A 26,907-nucleotide genomic window follows, 5' to 3' on the forward strand; every position below is an offset into this window, starting at 1 on the left:
GGTTGTGGTGGAGCTAGAGGGAGAGCGCTTGCAGCGAGTCCTCGTGGAGCCGCCAGGATGGTGAAGCCGAAGTTCAAGGGCCGCGCTAGCATCAACCCGTCTCGGGCCAGCACCAACCCCGGTGAGCGGGGCGGGAGGGCGACTGCGTGGCGCCCTGCGGGAGTCTGTGGAACCTCCTGCCCCATGATGGTGCCAAGCACAGTCCCTGGGACTCCATCCAGGCAGGCCGTCTCGCAGGGTGTTGGCAGCCCGACTGTAGTTAGAATCGACCCGGAATATAAATTAGTCTGTGGAACTCCTTGCCACAGGACGGTGCTTGACCGCGTTGCCTTTGAAATGAGGATTTGACATATCTGGACCACTTTACACGATTGTTCTTGTTGGGCTGCCTGTAGTTAGATCAGACAAAACACAACGTTGCTTTACCCAGTGTGTGATTAGTTTGTGGAACTCCTTGCCACAGGATGGCATCTGTGGCATTAGAAAGGGGATTGGACAGATTTATGGGGGGAAAACCTTATCGTAGCTTACAAGCCATGCTGGGTCTGTGTTCAGCCTCCTGCTTTTAGAAATGACCTTAATCCAGATAAGCATCTTTCCTCCCTGCCAACCAAGGATAACAATTGTGCTAGTCTACCTTACAGGGCTGTTGTTAGCCTGTCTGTAGTAATAACTTCATGTAAGGTGCTTTGCATGCCTTTGGGGGAATATTACATAGACAAACAGGCCTTGCTGAGGGAGAATCAGCATGGCTTCTGTAAGGGTAAGTCTTGCTTCACGGACCTTATAGAATTCTTTGAAAAGGTCAACAGGCATGTGGATGCCGGAGAACCCGTGGACATTATATATCTAGACTTTCAGAAGGCATTTGACAACCAAAGGCTGCTGAGAAAACTCCACAGACAGGGAGTTAGAGGACAGGTCCTCTCCTACATTGAGAACTGGCTGAAGACCAGAAAACAGAGAGTGGGTGTCAGTGGGCAATTTTCACAATGGAGAGAAGTGAAAAGTGGTGTGCCCCAAGGATCTGTCCTGGGACCGGTGCTTTTCAACCTCTTCATAAATGACCTGGAGACAGGGGTGAGCAGCGAGGTGGCAAAGTTTGCAGATGACACCAAACTTTTCCGAGTGGTGAAGACCAGACGTGATTGTGAGGAGCTCCAGAAGGATCTCTCCAGACTGGCAGAATGAGCAGCAAAATTGCGCTTCAATGTCAGTAAGTGTAAAGTCATGCACATTGGGGCAAAAAATCAAAACTTTAGATATAGGCTGATGGGTTCTGAGCTGTCTGTGACAGATCAGGAGAGAGATCTTGGGGTGGTGGTGGACAAGTCGATGAAAGTGTTGACCCAATGTGCAGCGGCAGTGAAGAAAGCCAATTCTATGCTTGGGATCATTAGAAAAGATATTGAGAACAAAACGGCTAATATAATAATGCTGTTGTACAAATCGATGGTAAGGCCACACCTGGAGTATTGTGTCCAGTTCTGGTCGCCGCATCTCAAAAAAGACATAGTGGAAATGGAAAATGTGCAAAAGAGAGTAACTAAGATGATTACGGGGCTGGGGCACATTCCTTATGAGGAAAGGCTAAGGCGTTTGGGCCTCTTCAGCCTAGAAAAGAGGCGCCTGAGGGGGGACATGATTGAGACATACAAAATTATGCAGGGGATGGACAAAGTGGATAGGGAGATGCTCTTTACACTCTCACATAACACCAGAACCAGGGGACATCCACTAAAATTGAGTGTTGGGAGAGTTAGAACAGACAAAAGAAAATATTTCTTTACTTAGCGTGTGGTTGGTCTATGGAACTTCTTGCCACAGGATGTGGTGATGGCACCTGACCTGGATGCCTTTAAAAAGGGGTTTGGATAAGTTTCTGGAGGAAAAATGCATTATGGGTTACAAGCCATGATGTGTATTTGCAACCTCCTGATTTTAGAAATGGGCTATGTCAGAATGGCATATGCAAGGGAGGACATCAGAATGAGGTCTCTTGTTATCTGGTGTGCTCCTTGAGGCATTTGGTGGGCTGCTGTGAGATACAGGAAGCTGGACTAGGTGGGCCTATGGCCTGATACAGTGGGGCTGTTCTTATGTTCTTATGTAATTTCTCCACTTACGGTTCCTGGAAAACCTAATGGATGCCAAATTAGCGGATACTGAATCATTGAGCCTATGGGGAAAATGGGTTTGGGTTCCAGGGGACTCTTTTCACCATACACTCTATCAGCTTTATGGTCCATCCATTAGGACATGGATCTTAACTTGAAGTCTGTGGGACTGGGTGATAACAAGGGCTATCAACATCTCCAACCTCTGATGCATCCTCCTCCATGCTGGATATCCCTTGATGTGTTGAAGGTTGTGGCGAAGGTGATTCCTCTGTGTTGGCTGTCCTTCATTGAAGGTTTCTGGCTGAACAATGAGGCCTCAGAGTTCAGCACTGGAGAGGGTGTTGCTTCACATGTCCTCCTCCTCCACCTGTTTCTTGACTCCTTCTCTGTTCTTGTCCCAGCCCCAGAGCAGCCCTCAGGTAACCTGCCAAAGAGAGCATCATCACCAGAGTTGTGATTGGTCCAGTGATGGTCCAGCTGAAGTCCCCAAGATGGTGCCTAAGTTGGAGGAGCAAGTCTGGAAACAGACACAAATGTATTCGATGATTCTCCACAGGCCAATACTAATGCCCGTTCTGTTGTGGCACCAGCACAGTATTGGCAGATAACATGAGATAGGTGGCAGTTCTGCTCCTTGAAGGTTATATCGAATTTACATATAAAGAGAACTAACTGTACATTGTTTCTTGCTACTGGGGGGTATCATTGCCAGGGCCCTGACTCTCCACCCTACTGATATAGGTTTAATCAGTGTTTTTCGAGCCTAGGGTTGTCTGCCTAGTCAGGATTGGCCTGGAACCTTCAGGGCTTAACATCAACCTCCAGATGACTACTGCTTTTTGATAGGAGGATTGTGACATGGGGATAGAATTGTGTCAGATTGGGAAATAAAGTCTCCAGCAGTGGTTTCAATTGGATCTGGCAATTTACTTGAAGGTCATTGGCAATAAGACAGTGTAGAAAGCTTACCAATCAATATTGTTTCTTTTCCCTGGTGCTGTAGGTGTTTGATCATAGGTGTTGGTCTGATGCAAAAGGGTAGACCCTACTGGAAAGGATCCTATCTCTGTCCTTTGTTAGCTTTGCTACAGCAGATTGACAAGGCCACCGTTCTGAGGTCTTTGCACACAACTGCCCTCTTGCTTCATAACTGCATCCTAACGTAATGATATATAACTTTTAAATCCTCACTTCTGATTTTAGACCGACCAGCTGGTGCTGGAGGCCACAACATGCGGGACCGGGCAACCATCCGGCGTCTCAATATGTACCGGCAGAAGGAACGCAGGTGAGAAGAATGGGGAGGGGGTATGATGGACATGAGAGATGTGTCCTTTCTGGCATTTCAAAATGTTTAATACAGCACACTGAATAAGTGTTTGTGATTTGTGAGATGATGTCTGAAGAAGACATGTGGTAACTCCTGGACAAACATGTTAAGTTTATGCTGCATAAGAAGAGCCTTGTTGGATCAGGCCACAGGCCCAAATGTCCTGCTTCTTATATCTCACAGTGGCCTGCCTGTGAGCTGCAGGGAGCACTCAAGACAACAAGGTACATGCATCCTGTTGTCACTCCCTTGCATCTAACATTCAGAGACAGGTCACTGTATAGGTTGCATGCAGTCATCATGACGTAACCTGTGATTGAATTTTCTTCCATAAAGCTGCTCGATCCTCTTTTTAAAGATGGTAGATGGTGATATTTCATGATGAAGTACGAATCAGAAAGTCTATGTATTGATTTAGTAGTTATTTAGTTACTGTCTGTATTAGTTCTTGCACACAGTCAATATAGAAGACACTTTGAATCACGAATCACACTTTGAATCATAAGGTAATCTTCAGTGTTCATAAAATGCTCCATGGAAGCTTTGAGGGAAGGAAAAATGTAGGATAATTGAATGCTACAATTGGAAGGGACCTTGGAGGATTTTGGTTTCTGGTAGCTTGATTTGAACACCTTGAATGTCTGCTCTTTAGGATTTTTAGCAGGGTACAATATCTAAGCATACTTAAATGGAGTTAAAGTTAAATGGAACTTGATGCAAATTCTTATTCTCCCTCAGAAAACTTAATACTAACTGCACCAAAGCCAACTTTTCATGCTGCAGCTTGCAGCCATTTTTCATGATGTGGCAAGCAATGTCCTGTCTTCCAGTTCACTTGTGGGTTTCATTGCTATGGCTTCCGGGATGACCATGCCGTTCTGGAGGCAGTGCTGGCATTGCCTAAATAAACAGAGGCAAGCTAATGCTCATGCAGGCAAAACACATGATCTGGCATCTGGAAAGCTCACATTTTGATCAGAAACCTTACAGATTAGAGCAAGGCCACTTTCTGATGTTCCACCTTATTCTTGCTAGGATTTTTAAAAAATGCTGAACTAGGGCAGCGAACCTGTATGCAGTTTCCTGGGAATTTCTTCACTGAACACAATGAGACTCTGCACCAGTGATTCTCACACATTTAGCACCAGGACCCACTTTTTAGATTGAGAATCTGTCAGGACCCACTGGAAATGATGTCATGACCGGAAGTGACATCATCAAGCAGGAAAATTTTTAACAATCCGAAGCTGCAATCTTACCCAGGAGTAAGTCCCTTTGACTATCATTGTTAAAAGATTATGCATAGTAGCTTGTTAAAAGTACAGGTCTGTAACGTTTCCCCAAATGCAGTTACATACCATGGTAGCATCAAGGGTCTAATAAAAAATGAAACGTTGAAATGAATGGGGACCCACCTGAAATTGGCTCACAACCCACCTAGTGGGTCCCAACCCACAGTTTGAGAAACACTGCTCTACACAATAAGTAGAATGCAAAGACTTGTATTGTAGGTGTACTTTGGTCTGATTCAGCAAATTTAGACTTCTTATACTCTTAGTATAAAATAGTATTGAATGGTTCAATTAATAAAATTCCAAGAAAGAAAAAACGTGGTATTTTAAATTCACACAGCAAATCAATGGACTAAAATGGGTTTATGGGGGAAAAAGTGTCAAAAACCCTTTCTAGCGTCACCTGCTAAATTACTGAACCACCAATCCGATTTTCCTCCTCTAACAAAAATTGAGTGTGCCTTAAATGCCCTGGCCTCCTTACTATTTGAATCTCACTATGTGGTGAAAAACATGAGGTAGAACAGGAATGAGCTCTACCCTCTAAAGTGTGTGTTAACATTATTGGTTGCCAGGAGGGTTTCTGTTTCAAAGATTCTTAAGCTCACTAGTTCTCCCTCCCTTGCATCTCCATCCTTGCCTGCTCTACTCTTAGGAACACGGTTGCAACCACATCCGTACCTTTTTGAGCAGACTTTGTAAGAACCCACTGCCCTAGACCCCACACATTAGAACTTGGGACACCAGGGTTTTATTCTGAAGGCAATTGCAAAGGCAAACACCTTTGCATACCTCTCCTTCCTCACTGAGCATGGGTAACAGCTGCCTTTAAAACTTTCATAGAATTTTCTTAGAAAGTTGATTAGGATCAAGGCATTTGGGACTTGCCAGGTTTCTGAGTGCTCAAGGATTTTAAAACCTCTTTTCCCTTTGTAGGATATTGTTGCTTTTTCATTTCAGCTTCCTCAGCCTTGATGTGCATGGGAGCAGCTGACAAGTTTTCTGTTGATGTCACCAGGAAGGGCCATGGGCATCTCTTGGGCTGGCTAGAGCTGGGGCCCTGGAACTTGTTCCCACTAATTCCCTTAAACTCAGAGGCTGCTTCGCTCCCATCTGCAAAGCAAGTCAATTTCATGCCAGTTGTGCACTGGCATGTGCTCTGTACCCATGAGCAGGTGCTAAATGGAAGCAGCCATGCCTTGTTTTCCCAAACATCTCTGCCTGTGAAAGGGGGCCAAGTGCACAATGTGGAACCTCTTAGCAATGTGTTTTTCAGAGGCTCTGCTCCATCACTTGGCACAGTCTGTGGAAAAGTGTCAGCTTGGGATAACAGACATTCTTGCCTCCACCTCAGTGACCCCACTGCCCTCCCGCCTGACTTGTGGCCAAGGATCCCTTATTGCTTCCAGTTGTTCACCTGGGGCTTCATGGTTGGTTGTCTATCAGACAGTGCTGTGTGTTGCTTCGCCCATGGCCCTTTTCTTCCTGTGAACCAAGGATGGGAGAGGCAGCCAGTCAGATTCCTTGTCCCTAGAGGCACACTGGCAAGATCAGCAGGATAGGCTGTTTGCTTGAGTGGGTTGCTGCTGGGAGAGAAACAGAGCCCCAGATGCTGACTTTTGTTTTGCCCTGTGCTCCTTGACAACAAATCCTAGTAAATATAAATCTGTTTTGGAAAAGAGAGTGTTTGCTCACTCTTTTTGAATTCACAGCATCTGTGAAATTACCCATTAACAAGCTGTGTCTTGTTCTTCCTTCATCACCCTTGGGCTTCAGGTTTGCTTCTGTTCAATTTTTTATAACTCTAGTTTGGCAAATGTCATCCTGTTGATGAAGGTGTTTTCTGTTTCCTAGTGGAAAGACGGGGAAACTGAGGCTGAGATGTGCTTACTTTCCCAAGTCAGGGTGAACATAGGTCAACTCTCCAGTGGTTTTCTTTATCCTTAGGAACAATCGTGGAAAACTGATCAGGCCACTACAGTACCAGTCCACCGTGGCACCAGGCACAGTGGCAAGAGTGGAGCCCAACATCAAGTGGTTTGGTGAGCCTTTCTGTAGATGTAGTTGGCCATTTTGCCAGGGTGGGGGTAATCTGAATCCAGGGAGGGTGAGATTATTGACTGGGATAAGTGCCAAGGAGCAGCTTCTTTTGTTGGCAAACCAAAATATGGCAGGCCAGCACCATCGTGGCCCCGAGGTGCACCATATATGGTTCTATCTTAATGCAGGAAACACTCGTGTGATCAAGCAGACATCCCTCCAGAAGTTCCAAGAGGAGATGGAGACGGTGATGAAGGACCCCTACAGGGTGATCATGAAGCAAAGCAAACTGCCCATGTCCCTTCTTTATGACCGAATTAAGCCTCATGTGAGTCTTCCATGCATCCCTTTGATCTGGGAAGCTCATTCTCCCTTGCTTCCCAAATATTCTGAGTCTGTTCCTCTCTTGGGTGTGTGTGTCAATTCTGAGCTTCTGGGAAAACCTTATGGATTACATTCTATCTCTTTCTTGTATGGGCAGGTAGATGTGTTTTGTGTGTATAGGATTTGAGCATCTTCTTTCAGCTATTTGCATAGAAACCTGATAGGAAAACCCTGTGGAGGTAGAAACGTTGGCCATGCAAAACAAGTATGATATACAAAAATGTTTTCTAGTCCAGCTGCTGGAAAACATGAGCTCATCTGTCATTTGTGGCCTAAAGGAGACACATCACCCACCTTTGTAAAGCTCTGCTTGATTTCCTGAAAATGGTTGTTGCTGGGCAGAAGTGACTGTTTGCAAGCCTGGTGTGCTTTAAAAGAGAGGTGCAGGCCCCTATTCCCTTTGGTTCATTTGTGTAATGATGGCGAGTGAAGTGCTGACTTGACTAGGCCCAAGCTGCATTGTCCTTCTGCAGGCATGCTACCGCTGCTCTTTCCCAGATCCTCTTGAGGGCCTGATGGCTGACAAGCCCAGTTAACCCAGTTGGCCAAGCCCTCTTTTGCAAGTGCCTTAACTTTTCAGAAGCACGTAAGCGTGGCTGCGCTGTAGTATTAAGTCAGTGAGCATTGGGAATTGGCATGAGTCTTACCTTCGCCGTATCCTTTGGCGAATATTAGTTGAGCTTAGTCCATCTTCCATGCTCTGTTGAAGGAAAAATGCTAAGTTCTCTTCTGGAATCCTCACGGGTACCACGGTTGTCTTCTCCCTTGCTTGCAAACCAGGTGGGGTTGATATCACGGTCTGGCAACCTCAGACAGCTTCTGTTTGTCTTCAAGCATGTGCAAGACTTGCTTCTGACAGATGAATGTTGCTCGTTGACTGTAATTGTGTATCTGGTTACCATTCAATCTGCGTGCCGTTAGATTAGTGTGCTTTCTAGCATCTGATCAGGGATATCAGTGTTACCACTATGAATTAAACAAAATTATTTGGAATCCTACTTGGTGATAAAGAACATTATTCTTGAGGCACAACAGCTACCTCTTCTATATAACTTGATCTAGTGCTCCTGGTATTTCAGGAGGATCTCCCCATAGGAGGCAGCCTTTATGGGCAGACAGTGCATGCTGGCATGAATAGCAGTCAAACTATGGAGTATTATATTTGGCAACTTAGATTTTAAAATAATTTACACATTTTTTCTCCGTTAAGAAGCACCTGGGCTGCCTGTGAGCTACCTCTCCTCTTCCCACCCCACACCTTCAGCTTCCACATCTGGAAATCCCGAGTTGTCTGTTATAATGCTAGACCTCCTGGGTCTGCTGCTGTCTCTGAGCCAAACCATTACTTTGGTATAGTCTGTGTCCAACATGCAGGGATCAGTAACCTTGCTGGTTGCTTGGGATAATTGCCCCAGCCCCTAAGAGGCCTATGCTGAATGCAAGCCAATGCTTCTGGAGGGCACTTACCTCCATGAGACCTCTACTGTTCCTGTGGCAGAGGGTCCCAGGCAGGGCTGTGGTGCCCATTGTGCCAGTTGCCTTGCAGGCATTACCCCAAGTCTAGCAGCATAAGAACAGCCCCACTGGATCAGGCCATAGGCCCACCTAGTCCAGCTTCCTGTATCTCACAGCAGCCCACCAAATGCCTCAAGGAGCACACCAGATAACAAGAGACCTCATCCTGGTGCCCTCCCTTGCATCTGGCATTCTGACATAGCCCATTTCTAAAATGAGGAGGTTGCGCATACACATCATGGCTTGTACCCCATAATGGATTTTTCCTCCAGAAACTTGTCCAATCCCCTTTTAAAGGCGTCTAGGCTAGACGCCAGCACCACATCCTGTGGCAAGGAGTTCCACAGACCGACCACACGCTGAGTAAAGAAATATTTTCTTTTGTTTGTCCTAACCCGCCCAACACTCAATTTTAGTGGATGTCCCCTGGTTCTGGTATTATGTGAGAGTGTAAAGAGCATCTCCCTATCCACTCTGTCCATTCCCTGCATAATTTTGTATGTCTCAATCATGTCCCCCCTCAAGCATCTCTTTTCTAGGCTGAAGAGGCCCAAACGCCGTAGCCTTTCCTCATAAGGAAGGTGCCCCAGCCCCGTAATCATCTTAGTCGCTCTCTTTTGCACATTTTCCATTTCCACTATGTCTTTTTTGAGATGCGGCGAGCAGAACTGGACACAATACTCCAGGTGTGGCCTTACCATAGATTTGTACAACGGCATTATAATACTAGCCGTTTTGTTCTCAATACCCTTCCTAATGATCCCAAGCATAGAATTGGCCTTCTTCACTGCCGCCGCACATTGGGTCGACACTTTCATCGACCTGTCCACCACCACCCCAAGATCTCTCTCCTGATCTGTCACAGACAGCTCAGAACCCATCAGCCTATATCTAAAGTTTTGATTTTTTGCCCCAATGTGCATGACTTTACACTTACTGACATTGAAGCGCATCTGCCATTTTGCTGCCCATTCTGCCAGTCTGGAGAGATCCTTCTGGAGCTCCTCACAATCACTTCTGGTCTTTACCACTCGGAAAAGTTTGGTGTCGTCTGCAAACTTAGCCACTTCACTGCTTAACCCTGTCTCCAGGTCATTTATGAAGAGGTTGAAAAGCACCGGTCCCAGGACAGATCCTTGGGGCACACCACTTTTCACCTCTCTCCATTGTGAAAATTGCCCATTGACACCCACTCTCTGCTTCCTGGCCTCCAACCAGTTCTCAATCCATGAGAGGACCTGTCCTCTAATTCCCTGACTGTGGAGTTTTTTCAGTAGCCTTTGGTGAGGGACCGTGTCAAACGCCTTCTGAAAGTCCAGATATATAATGTCCACGGGTTCTCCCGCATCCACATGCCTGTTGACCTTTTCAAAGAATTCTATAAGGTTTGTGAGGCAAGACTTACCCTTACAGAAGCCATGCTGACTCTCCCTCAGCAAGGCCTGTTCGTCTATGTGTTTTGAGATCCTTTGATGAGGCATTCCACCATCTTACCCGGTATGGATGTTAGGCTGACCGGCCTATAGTTTCCCGGGTCCCCCCTCTTCCCCTTTTTAAAAATAGGCGTGACATTTGCTATCCTCCAATCTTCTGGCACCGTGGCCGTTTTGAGGGACAAGTTGCATACCTTAGTCAAGAGATCTGCAACTTCATTCTTCAATTCCTTAATAACCCTTGGGTGTATGCCATCAGGGCCCGGTGACTTATTGATCTTTAATTTATCAATGAGGTCTGAAACATCTTCTCTTTTAACCTCTATCTGACTTAACTCCTCGGTCAGGAGGGGCCGTTCGGGCAGCGGTATCTGCCCGAGGTCTTCTGCCGTGAAGACAGATGCAAAGAACTCATTTAATTTCTCTGCCATCTCTAAGTCTCCTTTTATCTCCCCTTTCCCTCCCTCACCATCCAGAGGGCCAACCGCTTCTCTGGCGGGTTTCCTGCTTCTAACATATTTGAAGAAGCTTTTATTATTCCCCTTAATGTTGCTGGCCATGCGTTCCTCATAGTCTCGCTTGGCCTCCCCTATCACCTTCTTACATTTCTTTTGCCACAGTTTATGTTCCTTTTTATTCTCCTCATTAGGGCAAGACTTCCATTTACGGAAGGAAGCTTCCTTGCCCTTCACAGCCTCTCTAACTTGGCTGGTTAGCCATGCAGGCACCCTCCTGGATTTAGTGGAACCCTTCTTTCTTTGCGGTATACACCTCTGCTGGGCCTCTATTACTGTTGTTTTAAGCAGCCTCCACGCACTCTGGAGAGATTGGACTCTTTTTACCCTCCCTTTCAACCTCCTTCTAACCAGCCTCCTCATTTGGGGGAAGTCCGCCCGTCAGAAGTCAAGGGTTTTTGTTAGAGATTTGCCTGGTATTCTTCCCCCAACGCGCACGTCAAAACGGATCGCAGCATGATCACTGTTCCCCAATGGCTCAGTAACGTTTACATCTCTAACCAGGTCCTGCGTACCGCACAAAATTAAATCCAGAGTCACCTGTCCTCTGGTGGGCTCCGTGACTAGCTGATCTAAGCCACAGTCATTTAGCACGTCAAGAAATCTGGTTTCCTTATCGTGACCAGAACACAAATTGACCCAGTCAATATGAGGATAATTGAAATCCCCCATGATTACAACCCTGTCCCTCCTTGTCACCTCCCTGATCTGTTTCCTCATTTCAAGGTCCCCATCCGATTTCTGGTCTGGAGGACGATAGCACGCCCCCAGTATTACATCGCTGCACAAGCCTGGTAATTTAACCCACAGAGATTCTACGGTGGAGTCGGACCCACCTTCAATCTCTACTTTGCTGGATTCTATCCCTTCCTTAACATAAATGGCCACCCCACCTCCAACACGCCCCTGCCTGTCCTTCCTGTAGAGTTTATAGCCCGGGATTGCGGTATCCCACTGATTCTCCGCATTCCACCAGGTTTCCGTTATGCCCACTATGTCAATATTTTCCCTTGTCACCAGACATTCCAGTTCTCCCACCTTTGCTCGTAGACTTCGGGCATTCGCATAAAAGCATTTATACACGGAATGCCCCAGGATGCGCTGCTTATTCGCTCCTTTGTCCCCGCATCCTCTCATTGTGCCAAACCGTCTATCACATCCCATCACCCTACCTTTCCCAATTTCTTCTCCTACTCTGCCTTTGTCTTGTTGTTCTCTAACCTCCCCATCCTCATCCCATAGGGATGAGGAGTCCCGAACCGGATGCCCCTCGGCTCCTGTCGGCCTTCCCCCAGGGATCAGTTTAAAAGCTGCTCTAAAAGGTGGGCTAAGCTGGCTCTGCCCTCTGCTTGGCAGATCCAACCCCCATCCAGTGCTTTCATCTTGAGTCAAAAATTCCCTTCTGCTCTGGCCCACTTGCTGTGTTTCTGTTCCTTTTTTGTATCTTGGGCTCTTGCTGGATGATTTTTGTTTTCTCAGAAGTTTCCATGTGTCTCTAATAAAACAAATACATCCTAAATTAAGAAAAGAGTTCTCTACAACTCAAGCGCACATCGCTAAACGCAGCTGGCCTTTCAAAAGAGAAATACAATTGTTAGACAGATTGGCCTTGACAAATCTGGATTTTGGCAGGATCTTTTGTCTTGTTAATGAAACAAAGCAGCGAGCAGAGATAAGTTTTATTTTCATCCTTGTCGCTTTAATTACTTTGGACCAAGTTAATGGCAAGAGGAGGAATGGAGCACGGCTTTTTAGCAAGCGTGACCCGAGTTTGGGTTTGCTGTGCTGCTGCTTCTGGGGGAAACCATGGAGTGGGGCAGTCCCTAGGGCATCTTGTCCCAAATTTCCCAACCCAGCTGAACTTGAGGTCATGCACTGAGCCAGGGGAAATTATTTGTGACTTCTTTCAATCCTTGCAGAATTCCAAAGTCCACATTCTTGACACAGAAACATTTGAAACGACGTTTGGTCCCAAATCGCAAAGGAAGCGACCAAATCTTTCTGTGAGCGATGTGCAGTCTCTAGTGGAAAATGCAGCGGCTGAGGCCAGCAGCTACGATCAAGACAAGGACCGGGATTTGGTGGTTGAAGATACTGGAGTGAAGTAAGCCATTTAAAAGCTCATCTTGGGGAAGTAGAAATCTCCCTCCTCAATTTTGTGTCTGCTGCCAGCTGACCTAGTGACACAGTGCCCAGAAAGTAATATCTGTGGTCCTTCGGGCTGATCTTAATCATGCTTAACTTCGTGGATTTCTGTCTCTTGATTGAGCTGAATCTCTTCCTCCTGGTCCTTCTCCTGCATATGTTTGTAGGCCACTTTCCTGCCATTGTAGGATTATTCCATTTTGCAACAAAGCAGAATCCATCTCCATTATGGACAGCCTCCTGTGTGGATGGTTGTGCCTGGTTGTAAATACAAATGATTTCTGCTACTATTCCTGGGCCCTTCTTTCCTTTCCCCAATATTCTGCTCTGTTAGGGAGCTTTGATTTCTGCTTTGGGAGGGTACTAGTTTGCCCCAGCTATGTATCATGTTCCTGCATGCCTTCCAAGTTGGTATGACTTTGCTACTTGAGTCTAGAGAATTGCTGTGTTCTCTGTGCCTTCCTGGTTGAGTGGTTGTAGTACCTGGAGCCCAAAGGACCATTACTGTGTCCTAACCTCCAGTTATTACTGGTGATGTGGGGGGTACAATGGGAAATTTGAACTGCTGTTATTTTTCAATCACTCCTTTGTAGGGAGGAGGCACGAGAGGAGATCTACAAGAAGGGGCAATCCAAGCGAATCTGGGGAGAGCTCTACAAGGTATGCTAACGTGGAGGGCAGAAGCTGCAGGATTTTGCCTTCCCCAATACAGACACAATACTGTTTTGTGTCAATGTGCCATCCAGAGCTGCTTCTGGAAAAACCAGGCCACTGACCATTTCCATGGCTTTGCAATGAGGCCTGCTGGTGTATGGTTACTCCATTGTAGCTTCTAAGACCCATTTTGAAAGGACCATAGCTGTTGGGCCCAATAACCACCCCCAGTAGGCTTCCTAAACTGACCTGAGCACCAGCTGCTTTTCTGCACTCTGTATCTTCCTGTGGCCCAGCTGTTGGATTTCTGCCAGTGTGCGCAAATGTAGCATTTTCAGAAAGGAACTGCTTAGGCTGGGGCTGCAGCACTAACCAGTACATAGAAAAGGTGGGGGCCGGGCTGGATCACCCTGTATTTACGTTTAATGCCACTCTGCTTAAGAATAATCCAAGAAAGATGTTGGACTTTATGGAGCACTTGGGGAGCTGCTGGCTGGAATTTCTGCACTCGCCTTGTGAACTTAAGTTTGTATTCTGGTGTTGAACCTATTTACATCACATTCTCTAATGTTCTCATATTTCTGTTCAGGTTAAACCAGTCCCAGATTCGGATCCTTTACCATTCTGTCCTGGGCATGCTTCTAGCAATTGAGTCTAGCAACAACTCTGAAATTGAGTTTTTAGTGTACTATTTAACTCTATTTAACTATTGAAAGAGGCCCGGTTAGTGGACTATGGGGCAGGATAGTCTGAACCAGCCTGGCAAGAACTGAACTAGAATCCTGCAAAATGGCATCTCCCACTCTGATGTTCCTCACCTCTCTCTGTGAACTGCCAGGTGATTGATTCATCCGACGTTGTTGTGCAAGTGCTGGATGCCAGAGATCCCCAGGGGACCCGCTCCCCACATGTGGAGGCCTACCTGAAGAAGGAGAAACCCTGGAAACATCTCATTTTTGTCTTGAATAAATGCGACCTTGTGCCCACGTGGGCCACAGTAAGTCCCAGATCCTTGCTGCATTCAGAGGAGGGGTGTCAGGTGGCACAGGTTGAGAAGGAGCTGTCCTTCTAAGGCTTCCTGTTGGTGGAGGACCAGCTCTCCAGCAAATGTAGTTGTAACTTGTGTAGTCAGTAAAACCCAGCGAGCTGCATGGTTTCCAATTTCACTGGCTGACTGTCTGAAATAGCTTTCTAGAGCTATACGAAGTGTTATGCTGCAGCTGATCTGGTTTCTGTTAGTTTGAACTAATTGCTTTGAGTTAGCAAGAAAACCAATTTGAAACAATTTGAGTGTTTCAAAGCACCGGACAAAGCATCACCTGTTGTGTTGGAGGAGAGTGTCTAAGGTTTTTCACGCAAAATCTGTGCCTTGTGACATGGGACAGTAAATCACGGATTTTGTTCTCTCCTTCCAGAAGCGCTGGGTTGCCATCCTCTCCCATGAATACCCGACCTTGGCCTTCCATGCCAGCCTTACAAATCCCTTTGGAAAAGGAGCCTTCATCCAGCTCCTGAGACAGTTTGGAAAGGTATGGGATGCGTTTGTTTTGGCCAGTCTAAATCTGTGGTGAGTGGTAGACTTTGAGTGGTGTTGAAGTGTGTCTCTCTGTTGGCAGAGAGTAGCAGTTTCAGAAAAAGCATAGTTTACCTGGGAATGTTTCCTGATGTGCTGGCAAATCTAATTTGCTGAAGGGTGCCTTGAATCTCCCATTGAGACACAAGGGAGCAAAAACTAGGAGTCCTTGTATGACCTTGATTTGCTGTTCAGCTGTACATTTTTTGCACTGGTCATTTTTTCTATTTGACAGATTTTTTTTGTTCTGCTTTTCCCTATTAAAACTGAGGCGCATCAACTTGCAATAAAATAAGCATGTGAAAAAGAGTGCAATATAAAGGACAGTAAATGCTGATGTTGGTATACAAGCAACATGGATTTACTGTTCTAAATGGTTTTGTGTACTTTTCTGGCATTGGGGGGCATAGATCTGCCAAACCAACGAATATTGATGCCAGGCACTAGTCGTGGTAGCAACACCACATTGGCACAGCCTGTATAGAGTGGGGCACAAATGAAGTACAGGGCTAGGAGGTGTGTACATGCACATGCCTTCCTAGCTGAGATCCTGTTCTCCATCCCAGTGATTTCCTGTACTCCTGTATGCTCCCACTGCCAACTCAACACTATCTGCTTTCAGCCTGATTTTACGTTCTGGGAGAAGGGAAACAGTGGTGCACAAGAACAGTTGAGCTCACAGAAAGAGGTGTTCTACTTGGCTGTGCAACCAATGAAGTGGTGGTTGCTGTTGCTGCTCAGCACCCCTCCTTGCTCCTCTCAAGTGTAATTCTGAACCAGAGTTGAGAAGGTGTGCCGGTTTTCTGGAAATGGAGCTTGCCCTCCATAGCTGATTCACGACTCAAGCTCCATTTTCTCCTTCCTTCTGCCCATGTCTATTTCCTGCGTCTCCATAGAAGAGACCCACTGGATAGTGATATATATGTTATAAATATAATATATATTTGCAAGCTTGTCTAAGTAGCTTTGGGTGGATAGGAGCCTATCAATTGACAAGGCCCCTTTCAGAGAACCAGTGTCTACTTGGCTCCCCCAGTTGCACACTTAGGAGAAACTAGTTGTTGTAAACCACTGTCTCTACCTTTTCTGGGATGCTGGCAGCAAGCCTTTCTCTGCGCATTTCCCAACAGTTGCATGTGGACAAGAAGCAGATCAGTGTGGGCTTCATCGGCTACCCCAATGTGGGAAAGAGCTCTGTGATCAATACGCTTCGCTCCAAGAAGGTCTGCAACGTGGCTCCCATTGCTGGTGAAACCAAGGCAAGTCTCATTCCCGCAGGGCTTGTCAGAATCTGAGCCATCTGTGGGCTGGAGTTTCTAGCCCTTGCAACTGGAAACATAAGCTTGAGAATATGGGTAATGCCTAATGAAATATGGGGAATGGGGAGGAGGCTTAGCAGGACTTCCTGTGGTCAGGAGGTAAGGCTTCCATCTGCTTCTGTGCTCTGCCTAGTAGAATAAACTGTGCACATGAGCAGAAGTCCTTAATTTGTTTCATTTGGATTTTTCCAGAGCTGAAAGTACACCCGGCTTAAATTAGTCCACTGCAGAAACTCACTGTAAGTCTTTTTCTGCAGCGAGAATCTTGTTTGGTTGAAAGACACCAAATAATTGGATTTACCAAAAATGAGTAATGCAGTCCCTCTTATGAGGGCTTTGGTTTAGTTCCCTCCCCCCCCCCCCCGCATGTGATAGGGTCACTTATCTCAGTAGAAACAGCAAGAAGCAGACAAAAGCCTTGCTTAGTGAAAGAAAATAAATCTGTCCTGCCTCTGTGGATCGGAGCAACCTGCAAGATGTACATGCCTTATTTACATGCCTTATTTTCTTATGAACAGCCCCACTGGATCAGGCCATAGGCCCATCTAGTCCAGCTTCCTGTATCTCACAGCAGCCCACCAGATGCCCCAAGATTTAATAGTCTTGAGAGGTAGAAGGTTCAGCTGTGAGATGGTAACATCCATGGGCCACCCAGAAAGCTTCATGGCTGAGAAGTGATTTGAATTTGGCTCTTGGTTGGGCCGATCTGCCTCTCCCACTCTCTAGTTCTGTTAGCCACCCTTGTTATCTCACTTGCCCATCCCTGAGAAGACCTGAGGCCTTCGCTCTCCAGCCAAAAGGTGTGCTGCTTTCACCTCTAATTCTAGCCAATAGGTGCGACATTCATCTTTAATTCCAGCCAAGGGAAGGTAAGGTGGATGCTACTCTTTTTCCAACAGGTATGGCAGTACATCACCTTGATGCGACGCATCTTCCTCATTGATTGCCCAGGTGTGGTGTATCCATCAGGAGACACAGAAACTGACATTGTGCTGAAGGGAGTGGTGAGTGTCTTGGGGAAATATTTTGAAACTTTTTTTGTGATCAGACTGATTCATTTTGGGTCTGCGGTCCATAATTCAGCAGCTGATGTTGAGCTCCAGACCTGACTCCCCCTCCTTTGCAAAGCATGATTCCTTGGTAACTGATAAAGGGAGAAATGAACACACAGGTCTGGAAAACCCCTGCTTTGCTGTTCAAAGCCACCTGGCTCTGTGCATTCAGCTGCACATGCTGTGTCTGTGAGGAGGGGCTGATTTCCTGGTTGTTCCCAGGTACAAGTTGAAAAAATCAGAACTCCCGAAGATCACATTTCTGCAGTGCTGGAGAGAGCCAAGCCTGAATACGTCAGCAAGACTTACAAAGTAGACGCCTGGGAGAATGCTGAGGATTTCCTCGAGAAGCTGGCTGCCCAGACTGGGAAGCTGCTCAAGGTGAAGGAGCTTGCCTTTTTTCTCTCTCCACCCCCCCCCCCCCCCGTACAGTTTGGGAAGGCTACCCTGGAAGGGGCTGCTGATGTGGGATTGGCTTACCTGTGGAACCACTGTCTGATTCAGAAGGCTCAGGAATAGGCCAGTCTTTTTTCAGGAAGTGATGCCATTTGTGGGAAGGACTTTCAGCAACAAAAAATGAGGATAAGGGGAGCAAGCAGGTTCCTGTCTGGTTCCATAAATTCAGCTGGGATTTTGATTTTAGGACAGTGGTTCTTACACATCTAGTGCCGGGACCCACTTCTGAGAATGAGAATCTGTCAGGACCCACCAGAATGTCATGACTGGAAGTGACATCATCAAGCAGGAAAATTTTTAACAATACTAGGCTGCAATCCTACCCACACTTACCCAGGAGTAAGTCCCATTTACTATCGTTGTTAAAAGAATATACATAGTAGCTTGTTAAAAGTCTAGGTCTGTAACATTTCCCCAAATGCAGTCCCATACCACGGTAGCATCAAGTCTAATATCTTAAAAATAAAATATTGAAATGAGTGGGGACCCACCTGAAATTGACTTGCAACCCACATAGTGGGTCCCGACCCACAGTTTGAGAAACACATTGTTCTGAAAAAGAAGATGTTGAAATCCATGTGCCTGCAACTAACCTCCTTTTCCTGTATCTGTAGGTTGCAGTGGCTGGGTTAATGGAACCAGACAGAACTCAAGAAACAGATTGTCCATTTTGCATTAGAGAGTTTTGAATAGCGTGTTCCTCTTGGTTTTTTGGTTGGAGCTGTTCTGAGTGGACCTGAAAGAGTATTTCTGTTTCAGGGAGGAGAGCCTGATGTTCGCACAGTGAGCAAGATGGTGCTGAATGACTGGCAGCGGGGCCGTATCCCCTTCTTTGTGAAGCCCCCAAATATGGAGCAGAGCCCTCAGGTAAGATCACATGAGCAAGTTGAATGAAGAAATGTCTTGATTACAGTAACACATAAGTTATGGGCATTGTCAGAGAGAGAGAGAGAGAGAGAGAGAGAGAGAGAGAGAGAGAATCTCTTAGCAAATCACTTTGATGGCAACTGGCATTTGAGCTAACACTCAGCCCCAGCCATGGCAGAAAATTGTGTGACTGTTGGCTAAATGAGTGGTTTTTGCAGAAGGTTTTCCCCAAATGGGGCAGAGAATTCTTGCCCAGCCTCTTGGTAAGAGGTTGAGAAGGATTTCCATTCAGTTCAGTCCTGCTGACTCACAGTCCTTAAACATTTCCCACTCCCAGAATCATAGCAGGTGCGCTTAGATAATGGAGATCTTCCTTAAACGTTCATTTCTGTTTAAATATTTCCCCTGTGATATTTTGTTACAAACCAGTGCTTTGTTACCATGGATAAAATTGAGACACCTGGACCCCATTGTTTTAAGTTGTGATTGAGTCACTTTGCAATATGCAGGTTGTGGTCATTTATTAGTTCTAAAAAGAAAGGTTCTGGGAATCCACACCCCACCAGTCTGGAATCCCTGTCCCTAAGTTGGGGGAGGGAGGGAGAGAGACTAGAGTTACTCATTGATGAGGGAAGTGTGCTCTGAGATGCTCTTTGACAGTAATTTCACACAGAGCTACATTTGGATCAGTTTCTGCGACTGGATCCCAGTGAAACTGGATTCAAATTGAGTCAGCAGTTCAAGGCCCTATAGTGCTAAATTTCATCAAGAATATCTGGAGAGGAAAAAATGACCGGGTAGAGTGTATTGATAGTTGCAATTTGTAGATAAGCTCCTTTTCCATATACAATAGTCCCTCGGTATCCATGAGGGTTCAATTCTGCCCGCCCTGCCCCCCCCCAGATACTGATATGCAGATACTGGAATCCCCTTTTAAAAATGTTTTAAACAGTAAAAATCAGTAAGATTCCCTTCCTTTGCACTGCAAAATCATGCCATTTGCAGGGCAGTCTTTTGCATTCCTGTAAGCCACTTCCAGGTCATGCAACCACCTCCCTTGGGCCTGGCTTGCCCCAGAATGCATTGCATGACCCAGAAGTGGCTTACAGAAATGCAGAAGACTGTCCTGCAACTGTCATGGTTTTTTAGTACAAAGGTAGTGAAGGCTATTCTCTTACAGATTTTTACTTTTTAAACAGTTTTTAAAATGGGACCCCTGCATCTGCAGATAGTAAAAGCCACAGATACTGGACCCATGGATAAGGCAGGTCCACTGTATTTGATATATGATATAAAAATGAAACTTTTTTTCTTCCAGCCTGCAGCAGATACCTCAGAAACATCCATAGCCACAAGTCAGAGAGAGGAGACGACTGGGGAGGCCACAGAGTCAGAGGTGCTTGCAGAGCAGACTACAAGAGATGACTGCCCCAGTGTGGCCACAAAATGGCCTTTGTCCCATGTGCGGCAGAACTTTGGGAAGCTCACTGTGGCTCCTCAGTTCTCACAAGAGGACCTGGTACCTGTGGATGTGTTGGACGCTGATGAAACTGACAGTGAGCTGGAGGAAGAAAAGGGCAAAGAGGAGGAATGTTGCCAGCTTGGCCAGCCAGGTACCAAGCAGGATTCAAAGGCAGTGCTGAAGTCTCTAGAGGATAAGATTGCCAAGTATAAAAGATTCTTGGACAAGGCAAAGGCCAAGAGGTTCTCAGCTATAAGGTATGCATGGGTAGCGCCTTTGCCTTCCACTCCTGTGGGTGGTAGAGCCTGATTATGCTCCATGGCTATAAAGAGGGACTGCTGCCAAAGGTTGAGACCAACCTTTTGCTCCCCAGCCATTGACCTACTTCTCATCCTCCATCACCAAGACAATCCCGATTTCAGCATGTCACAGGTGGAGATCAGATCGCTCCCAGTGATGCCATGTACTGTTAAAGAAGACTGCTTTCTTTTCAGTCTAGGGGCCATGTGATATGATGGAAAGTCTCATTCTGGCCCTGTGCATCATTTTATTGTTGCATGGAAGGGGTGTGTCTGTGTCCAGCAGTGAAATGCTGTCCTGGGTATTGGGTGCCTATAAGATCTAAATGTCTGCCTTCCTTATCTTGTTACAGAATCCCAAAAGGGCTGAGTGAAAAAGTATTTGTGAAATCTCAGCCTGATTCCACGGCTGTTGCAAGTGATCAGTCTAAAGGTGAGCTTGCAGCTGTGGGGCAGTGTTGGTTTAAGCTTCCTTTTGAGTGTTTACACCTGAGGCAGTTGGACTGGCTAAGTGTCCGTGAAAGGCTGCTTCTTTGCCTCATGCAATTCTCAAAATATTTCTTTTAGGGCGTCTGAGGAAAGCTGAGAAAAGGAAGGTACAAGAAGAGGAACAGGAGGCTGATGCTCATCCGGTTAAGAAAAAATTGAGTTCCAAGGAGGTAGGTATCGGAATTTTCTTTCCCTCTTTGACCTTCCCTGCTCCCAGAGGGAATAAGGAATGCCATGGTTCTCTGACAAAGGAGCCTTCTGCAGTTACATGCACAGCATGTGTTGCTGGCTTGCTGTGTAAATTCAGCTTTTTGTGTCTTTTTAAAGCAGGTTCTTTGTAGGCTTCCATAAAGTCTGTGTCCCTTCATTTCCCTTGCTGTGAAAATGAGATTGTATGAAACCAGACCTGATCTGGTTTTAAATAAAGGTTGCAAATTGAGCAGGCTCATAGCAACCATGTTCATTTCCACATTTCTAGAAGTTTGCATAACTTCTGTTGTGTGTGCTCTTGGGGCAGGATACAGATGCTTTCCTAGACTGACCATAATGGAGAAGGGGAGCAGGACAGGTGCCTCAGTTGCCTTAGACATTAACAGGTTAGGTGGTGTTCAGTGAATGGGCAAGCAAACTTGCCCATTGTGATTGCAAACTTGTGATTGTCTCAGAGTTTCTTAGGGATACATCTAAGACATGGAGCAAAAGTTGGAAGGGATCTTGACTTGCAAGGCGTAGGGGAAGGGTCACTTCTTGGCCTTGGTGAGGGTTATGTTTGGCAAGCAGTTCCACAGACACTGACCTTGATGTTTGCCTCTTCTTTGGCCTGAGCAGCATTTGGGAGTGAGCAATAACCAGCAGTCCCTGTCTTAGTGTTAGTCTTTTTCCTGCATTTTTGTCATGGAGACCACTGCTGGGGGAAGGAAGATTTTTGAGACACCTCTGTTCCATTCGTGTGTGGTGGTGGGGAAGGGAACCGGGATCATGTTCCCTCATTTCCAGCTCTGCCTTTGCAATGGTGCCCCTACCCCATCTTTGAAGTTGGAGAAAATAGTTGAGAAATTTGGGGTGTGGGTGTGTGAGAGTAGGGCTAATCTGTTTGCTTCCTCTTTGGTTTTTAAAAGGCATGGCTAACGCCTGTGTGCTTCTGCTTTTACAGAGGAGAAGAGCAGAACGGCAACAGCATTCAAAGAAAGTTGGGGCTCGATACTACGATACTCACAATGTCAAAAACAAAAACAGAAACAAGAAACGTAACCTAGAGGGACAGAAGTCAAAAACAAAGAGAAATAAACAGAAACAGTAGTTCTGGCTCTGTGTTTGTCTTAAAGGTGACACTTCTCTTCTTCTCCCCCTCCCTGCCCTGAATGTATTGGGCAAACCGGTTGTTTCTGCTGCAAGTTAAGACATCTCCTCCCTTGTCTCTGAATCAGAAATCTTGACTATTTACTCATCTGGGAGCTGAACCATCTCTTCCCACCCAAACCCACAAGCTCTCCAGCCAGAATACTGTAGTTTATTGGGAAGCCTAAATTCTATTTGCAGGTGCAGCTCTCTAAATGTAGTACTAGGGGGAAAAAAATATTCCTCTATGGTTATTGGGCTTAATGTAGACTCCTGGTTTACCCGGATGGGGTTCTAGACTCTTTGTAGTAATCAGTAAGATTAACCTGCTGTGAGGAAGAGGTGGGATTGTCTAGTATAGTGTTCTTCAACCTGTGGGGTAGCAACCCCAAGACTTGATGCTACCAGGCTATGTGATTGCATTTGGTGAAATGTTAGACCTGTACTTTTAACAAGCTACTATGTATATTCTCTTAATGATAGTAAATGGAACTCCTAGGTAAGTGTGGGTAGAACTGCAGCCTAGGATTGTTAAAAAATTTTCCTACTTCTGGTCATGGCAGCACTTCCGGTGGGTCCTGATAGATTTTCATTCTAAAATGCTAAATGTGTGAGAACCACTGGAGTAGAAGCTTTGAACCCTTACACAAAGGCTTCACTGAAGCAGCAGGCAGCTGATTGGAGATGAGTGCTGTCTGTCTCTCCTGTAGCAGAGGGTGAAACATGTAGTGTTTTACAGACCACCAATGAAATCTAGCCTAGTAGGCAATGCTAAACAAGCAGATATATACAGAGTTTCAGAATTGCCATTTTTATTGACGTGTGACACTGTTACAACCCTTGGCCTTGCTGTAGGGGTCAGGCTGTCCAGTGCTGAAATATATAAAAAATTCTTATTAAAAATCTCCAGTTAGTGTGAACTGTGAGGCAAATCCCAAGCCAGCTGAGATTGGGGAGCCACTAAAAATGGGGAGAAAGCTCTGACCCATGTATTTGAATCTTAATTGATCCACTTGAGAATGCTGCAGGCAGGCATAGTTTGGAGATTCAATTATGAAAGCTTTTAGGAGAAACCTCTGAAGATGTGCTCCTGTTTGTTGCTCAAGAGGTGCTTTGGGCATAAGGCTGCTCTAAGATCTACTTCTTTGGTGCAATGATGCCTTCAAGCTGGGCCTGAAACACAAAATAAGACAAGCAGGTTAATTAATTAGTATCTCTTTAACTTCCACCAAAAGCTGTGTAACTTTGGTTGTTTCCACTGGGAGGCTTCTCCAGTACTGGAGGCAGAAACAAGCCAGGAGGATTTTTTTTGCTAATTCTTGCATTCCCCATCCCATATTTTATAGATTAGTTTCTCTCCTCCTTGGTTACTGGGTGCCATATTCAGTTTCCTTGTTGGTCTTTTCCCTGGATGGTGGCAGAAAGGGCCCTGAGAAGGGGAGAAGCAAAGCACAAAGTCCCTGAACTGCTTGACTGACAGAGGGAGAAGAATATCTACCACTGTGAGTTCAAACTGGCCTTCATTTCCTCACAAGCGGTTTTGGTAATTTGACACCTCCCACCAAACTAGCAACCTCTCTGCCTTGTACCAAGGCAAGAGACTTGAATGTGCTGCACTGAGCCAGGTTCTACTACTTTCCACTGAGCAGCTGAGATCTCTCATGTGCTGTTTGTGCCTGTGACAGTCCCACTAACAATCTGCAACACATCTGCAGCCAGCCATGCTGGGATTTGAGCCTGCACTCACTGCTCTGGGAGCCCCATTAACTTTCTGGGCAAGGAAAGGGTGCTTGAATACACCACTGTGATCATTTGTCTCTTAAGGATGATACTGCAATTCTAGGTGAATAGAATCTAATATTGCTGAATACCTCTCCTGTACCAAGGTGTGAGAGACTCAAAGGTGCTGCTACTGCGCCAGGTTCTATTGCTTTCTAACAGATCTGTCCAGGTGGGCTAGCTCATAGGCTGTCCTGAGCAGGGTACACATAGGCCAATTTTAGCAAGCAAGCTATATCACTGATGGATGACAGAACAACACTTTCAGCACAACACTTTCAGCCTCAGCTGTCAATCTGACCCAAGGAAAAGAACCCATCATTTAGTCTAAAGATGGCACCATGTTCTGAATGCGAGAGGAAACGGTCATCTTGACCAACTCAACCTGTGTGGATAGCCCCCCTCAGAAGGAGAGTGAAACTTCTTAAAGAGGAGAGAGTTGCACCCAAGCAGAAGATGTTTCCATATGCACTAATTCCCACCCCCTCAACTGACCTTGAGCTGCTGATTGGTTCGCTTCAGGAACTGGACCTCCTCTGTGTGCTTCTTCTCCTCCACCTGCCGCCTTTCAAGTTCCCGTTTTTCAATGGCTTCACACTTTGCCTTCTGTTCATTCACCTGCCTTTCCAAGTCTCGCTTCTCATCCTCTAACTCTGCAATCTTGGAATAGAAACCACAGACTGACGTAACCACAGCTGAAGCGAAACTACCAATTCTGGCTTCCTTCAAGTGTCTTTATTGCCACCCAGCAGAGGAAGGAGGAATTTCACTGCAGTTAAAACCCAAATTGTTTTCATTGTTTGATCAGCCTTGAGCTACTGGGGTGGTGACACTTGCGAAAATGCAGTTATATTGGAGAGAGACACAGACATTGTGCAGATGAAGTGAATGCACACATGGTGGCTGTTCAGAATTTTTTTAAAAATAAGTTGCTGGCTTTAAAATGTATTAGTTATGCCTAGTGACTTTTCTGTTTAGGAAGAGTGGGATTTGGAGACAGCAGGTAAGGCTTAAGGACTAGCCCACCTTCTTCACCTTCTGTGAAGGTTGCATTTTTCATCCGCCTTGTAGGCAGCTTCCTCTAACCCCAGCAATCTTGGTGCAAAAGCTACCACATGCCACCGCCCCCCCCCCACAAGAACACTTACTCTTCTTTCGGTGTCAGACTTCCCCTGTTCAGCCTGCAGTGCCTTCCGCATACCAAAGGCAACACTGCTTTCGTACAAGGTCTGATAAGCTGCAATTGTCATCCGGATCTCATCCCGCACACGTAGCAAAAGCAGCCCCCTCTCTGCACAGTTGATAGTCACTTCCCGGATCAGCTCATCTGGAAGCACAAAGGCCACAAATCAAGCAGTATCTGGTAAGAGCAGCTCAATAGCACTTGGCCCAAGATCTGTGCTCTCCTCTGTCCACAGGGGCCAAAGTTCTGGGATGACCCCAAAGTCCAGGAGTTATTGTGTCTCCCCTGCAAATCTGGTGCAAAGTGCAGCTAGCTGCTCCAATCTTCTGTGGCTGCTGTGTTTTGCTTCGGGGCTGTGTTTGCAGTGCCTTTCTGATGAGAGATCCTGTGGCTGTTTAGGAAACTGCAGAGAGGTTAAAAAGTGAATAAGCAGATAAGGGAGTATGTTGGGTGGGGGAAAAGATGAACACTGTAGTTCTGTATAAAAGATCGAAAGTCTAGAAGCAGAATGGGAAGGATATGACAAGTGTGAGTGAAGCAAGAAAGCAGCATACAGGGGTTGGCAAGGATCCACTCACTGAGAAAGAGGTTTCTGCTCCCCTCATAGCAAAGGTAGGCGGAAGAGGTCTTGCCTCACTCACCGAAGCACTGTGAGTAAAGTTCTCGCCGCACAGGGCAGATGCCAGTCTCCCGGGCCTGACGCTGCTGGAGTTTGAGGTCTAGTTGCTCCTGCAGATGCACCACATCCATGCGTGTGCTGGGGGTGCTGGACACTTGCTGGATCCATAGCTGGTTGTCTTCTACCCATTCTCTGTCCCAAAGCAAGCAGAAAGATACCAGTTTATGGCAGGCACAAAGATGCCTGCTGCAGTAGATCTGAGTTTTGTTGCTAAGACTTTACTAAAGTCTTATTTTCCATAAAACCATGAACACTTACATGTACTGTAACTTGGTGAATGAGAACTACTCGTACTGTAACTGAAATAGCATATTGTGCAGCCATTTTTCCTGCCTCCTTCCCCCTCCCATTGTCACCCATGTTAAGCTCTAGTTTGAACACCTTTTTAAAAACAGTCCTGTGCACCAATTTGGGGGGGGGGGGATTGCTGGTAAGAGTACAGGATGCCTGCCTTGATGTTCCATAAGGAGTTGGTAAATACTGTAATTGGAGTTAGTGGTTCAGGGTGGGTTCGTTGCATGGTTAATGGACTAGAAGTCTGCAGGGATATCTCTGGAATATAATAAACTACAAGGACTTAGGAGGGTCAGAATTAAGGTGTGAGTGAACAAAGCTTGCAGCTTCTGGAGGAGAGTGAATGTGCCACAGGGCAGAACGTTGACCAAGGAGAAAACTTTTTTGGTGCTGATTTTGGTGTTTCTCAAAAGTTAGAAGTGCAGAAAGCAGAACTATGTGTTTGTATTCAAAAACTACGTTAGTTATAATTACAAATCAGTGGTTCTCAAACTTTTTAGTAGTGGGACCCACTTATAAGAATCACAACCCACCAGATGTCTTTAACCTGCAAATGACACCATCAATTTAGGCTTCAGACCCAAGCTGTGATTAGTCAAAAGTCCCTTGTGCTGTTATTCTGCATAGCTTGGAATTCAAACATTCCAGCTTGAAAGTCAAAGCAGAAGGCAAACTTGGATCCTTCTCCA

The 26,907-nt window shown here is 46.0% G+C and overlaps 2 protein-coding genes across 2 annotated transcripts in view; one reads left to right on the top strand and one right to left on the bottom strand.

Moving 5' to 3' along the window:
- GNL2 (G protein nucleolar 2) lies at positions 1-23,929 on the top strand. Its single transcript, XM_066638703.1, has 17 exons — positions 1-121; positions 3,324-3,408; positions 6,690-6,784; positions 6,971-7,110; positions 12,549-12,733; positions 13,368-13,434; positions 14,267-14,425; positions 14,844-14,957; positions 16,132-16,260; positions 17,220-17,324; positions 17,595-17,753; positions 18,588-18,695; positions 20,014-20,414; positions 20,810-20,889; positions 21,024-21,115; positions 22,099-22,270; positions 23,705-23,929. The coding sequence occupies exons 1-16, from the start codon at positions 58-60 to the stop codon at positions 22,243-22,245; spliced, it is 2,130 nt and encodes a 709-aa protein (XP_066494800.1). The 5' UTR covers positions 1-57; the 3' UTR covers positions 22,246-22,270; positions 23,705-23,929.
- The window catches only part of DNALI1 (dynein axonemal light intermediate chain 1), a 5,112-nt gene continuing 1,276 nt past the window's right edge, over positions 23,072-26,907 (bottom strand). The window contains exons 3-6 of the mRNA XM_066638704.1: positions 25,887-26,056; positions 25,211-25,389; positions 24,558-24,722; positions 23,072-23,456 (exon numbers count right to left, since the gene is read on the bottom strand). Of these exons, the coding sequence (XP_066494801.1) occupies positions 23,421-23,456; positions 24,558-24,722; positions 25,211-25,389; positions 25,887-26,056 (550 nt within the window). The 3' untranslated portion in view covers positions 23,072-23,420. The remainder of the gene's footprint in view (positions 23,457-24,557; positions 24,723-25,210; positions 25,390-25,886; positions 26,057-26,907) is intronic.

The sequence above is a fragment of the Tiliqua scincoides genome, chromosome 10, assembly GCF_035046505.1.
Source record: "Tiliqua scincoides isolate rTilSci1 chromosome 10, rTilSci1.hap2, whole genome shotgun sequence".
Classification (NCBI taxonomy): domain Eukaryota; kingdom Metazoa; phylum Chordata; class Lepidosauria; order Squamata; family Scincidae; genus Tiliqua; species Tiliqua scincoides.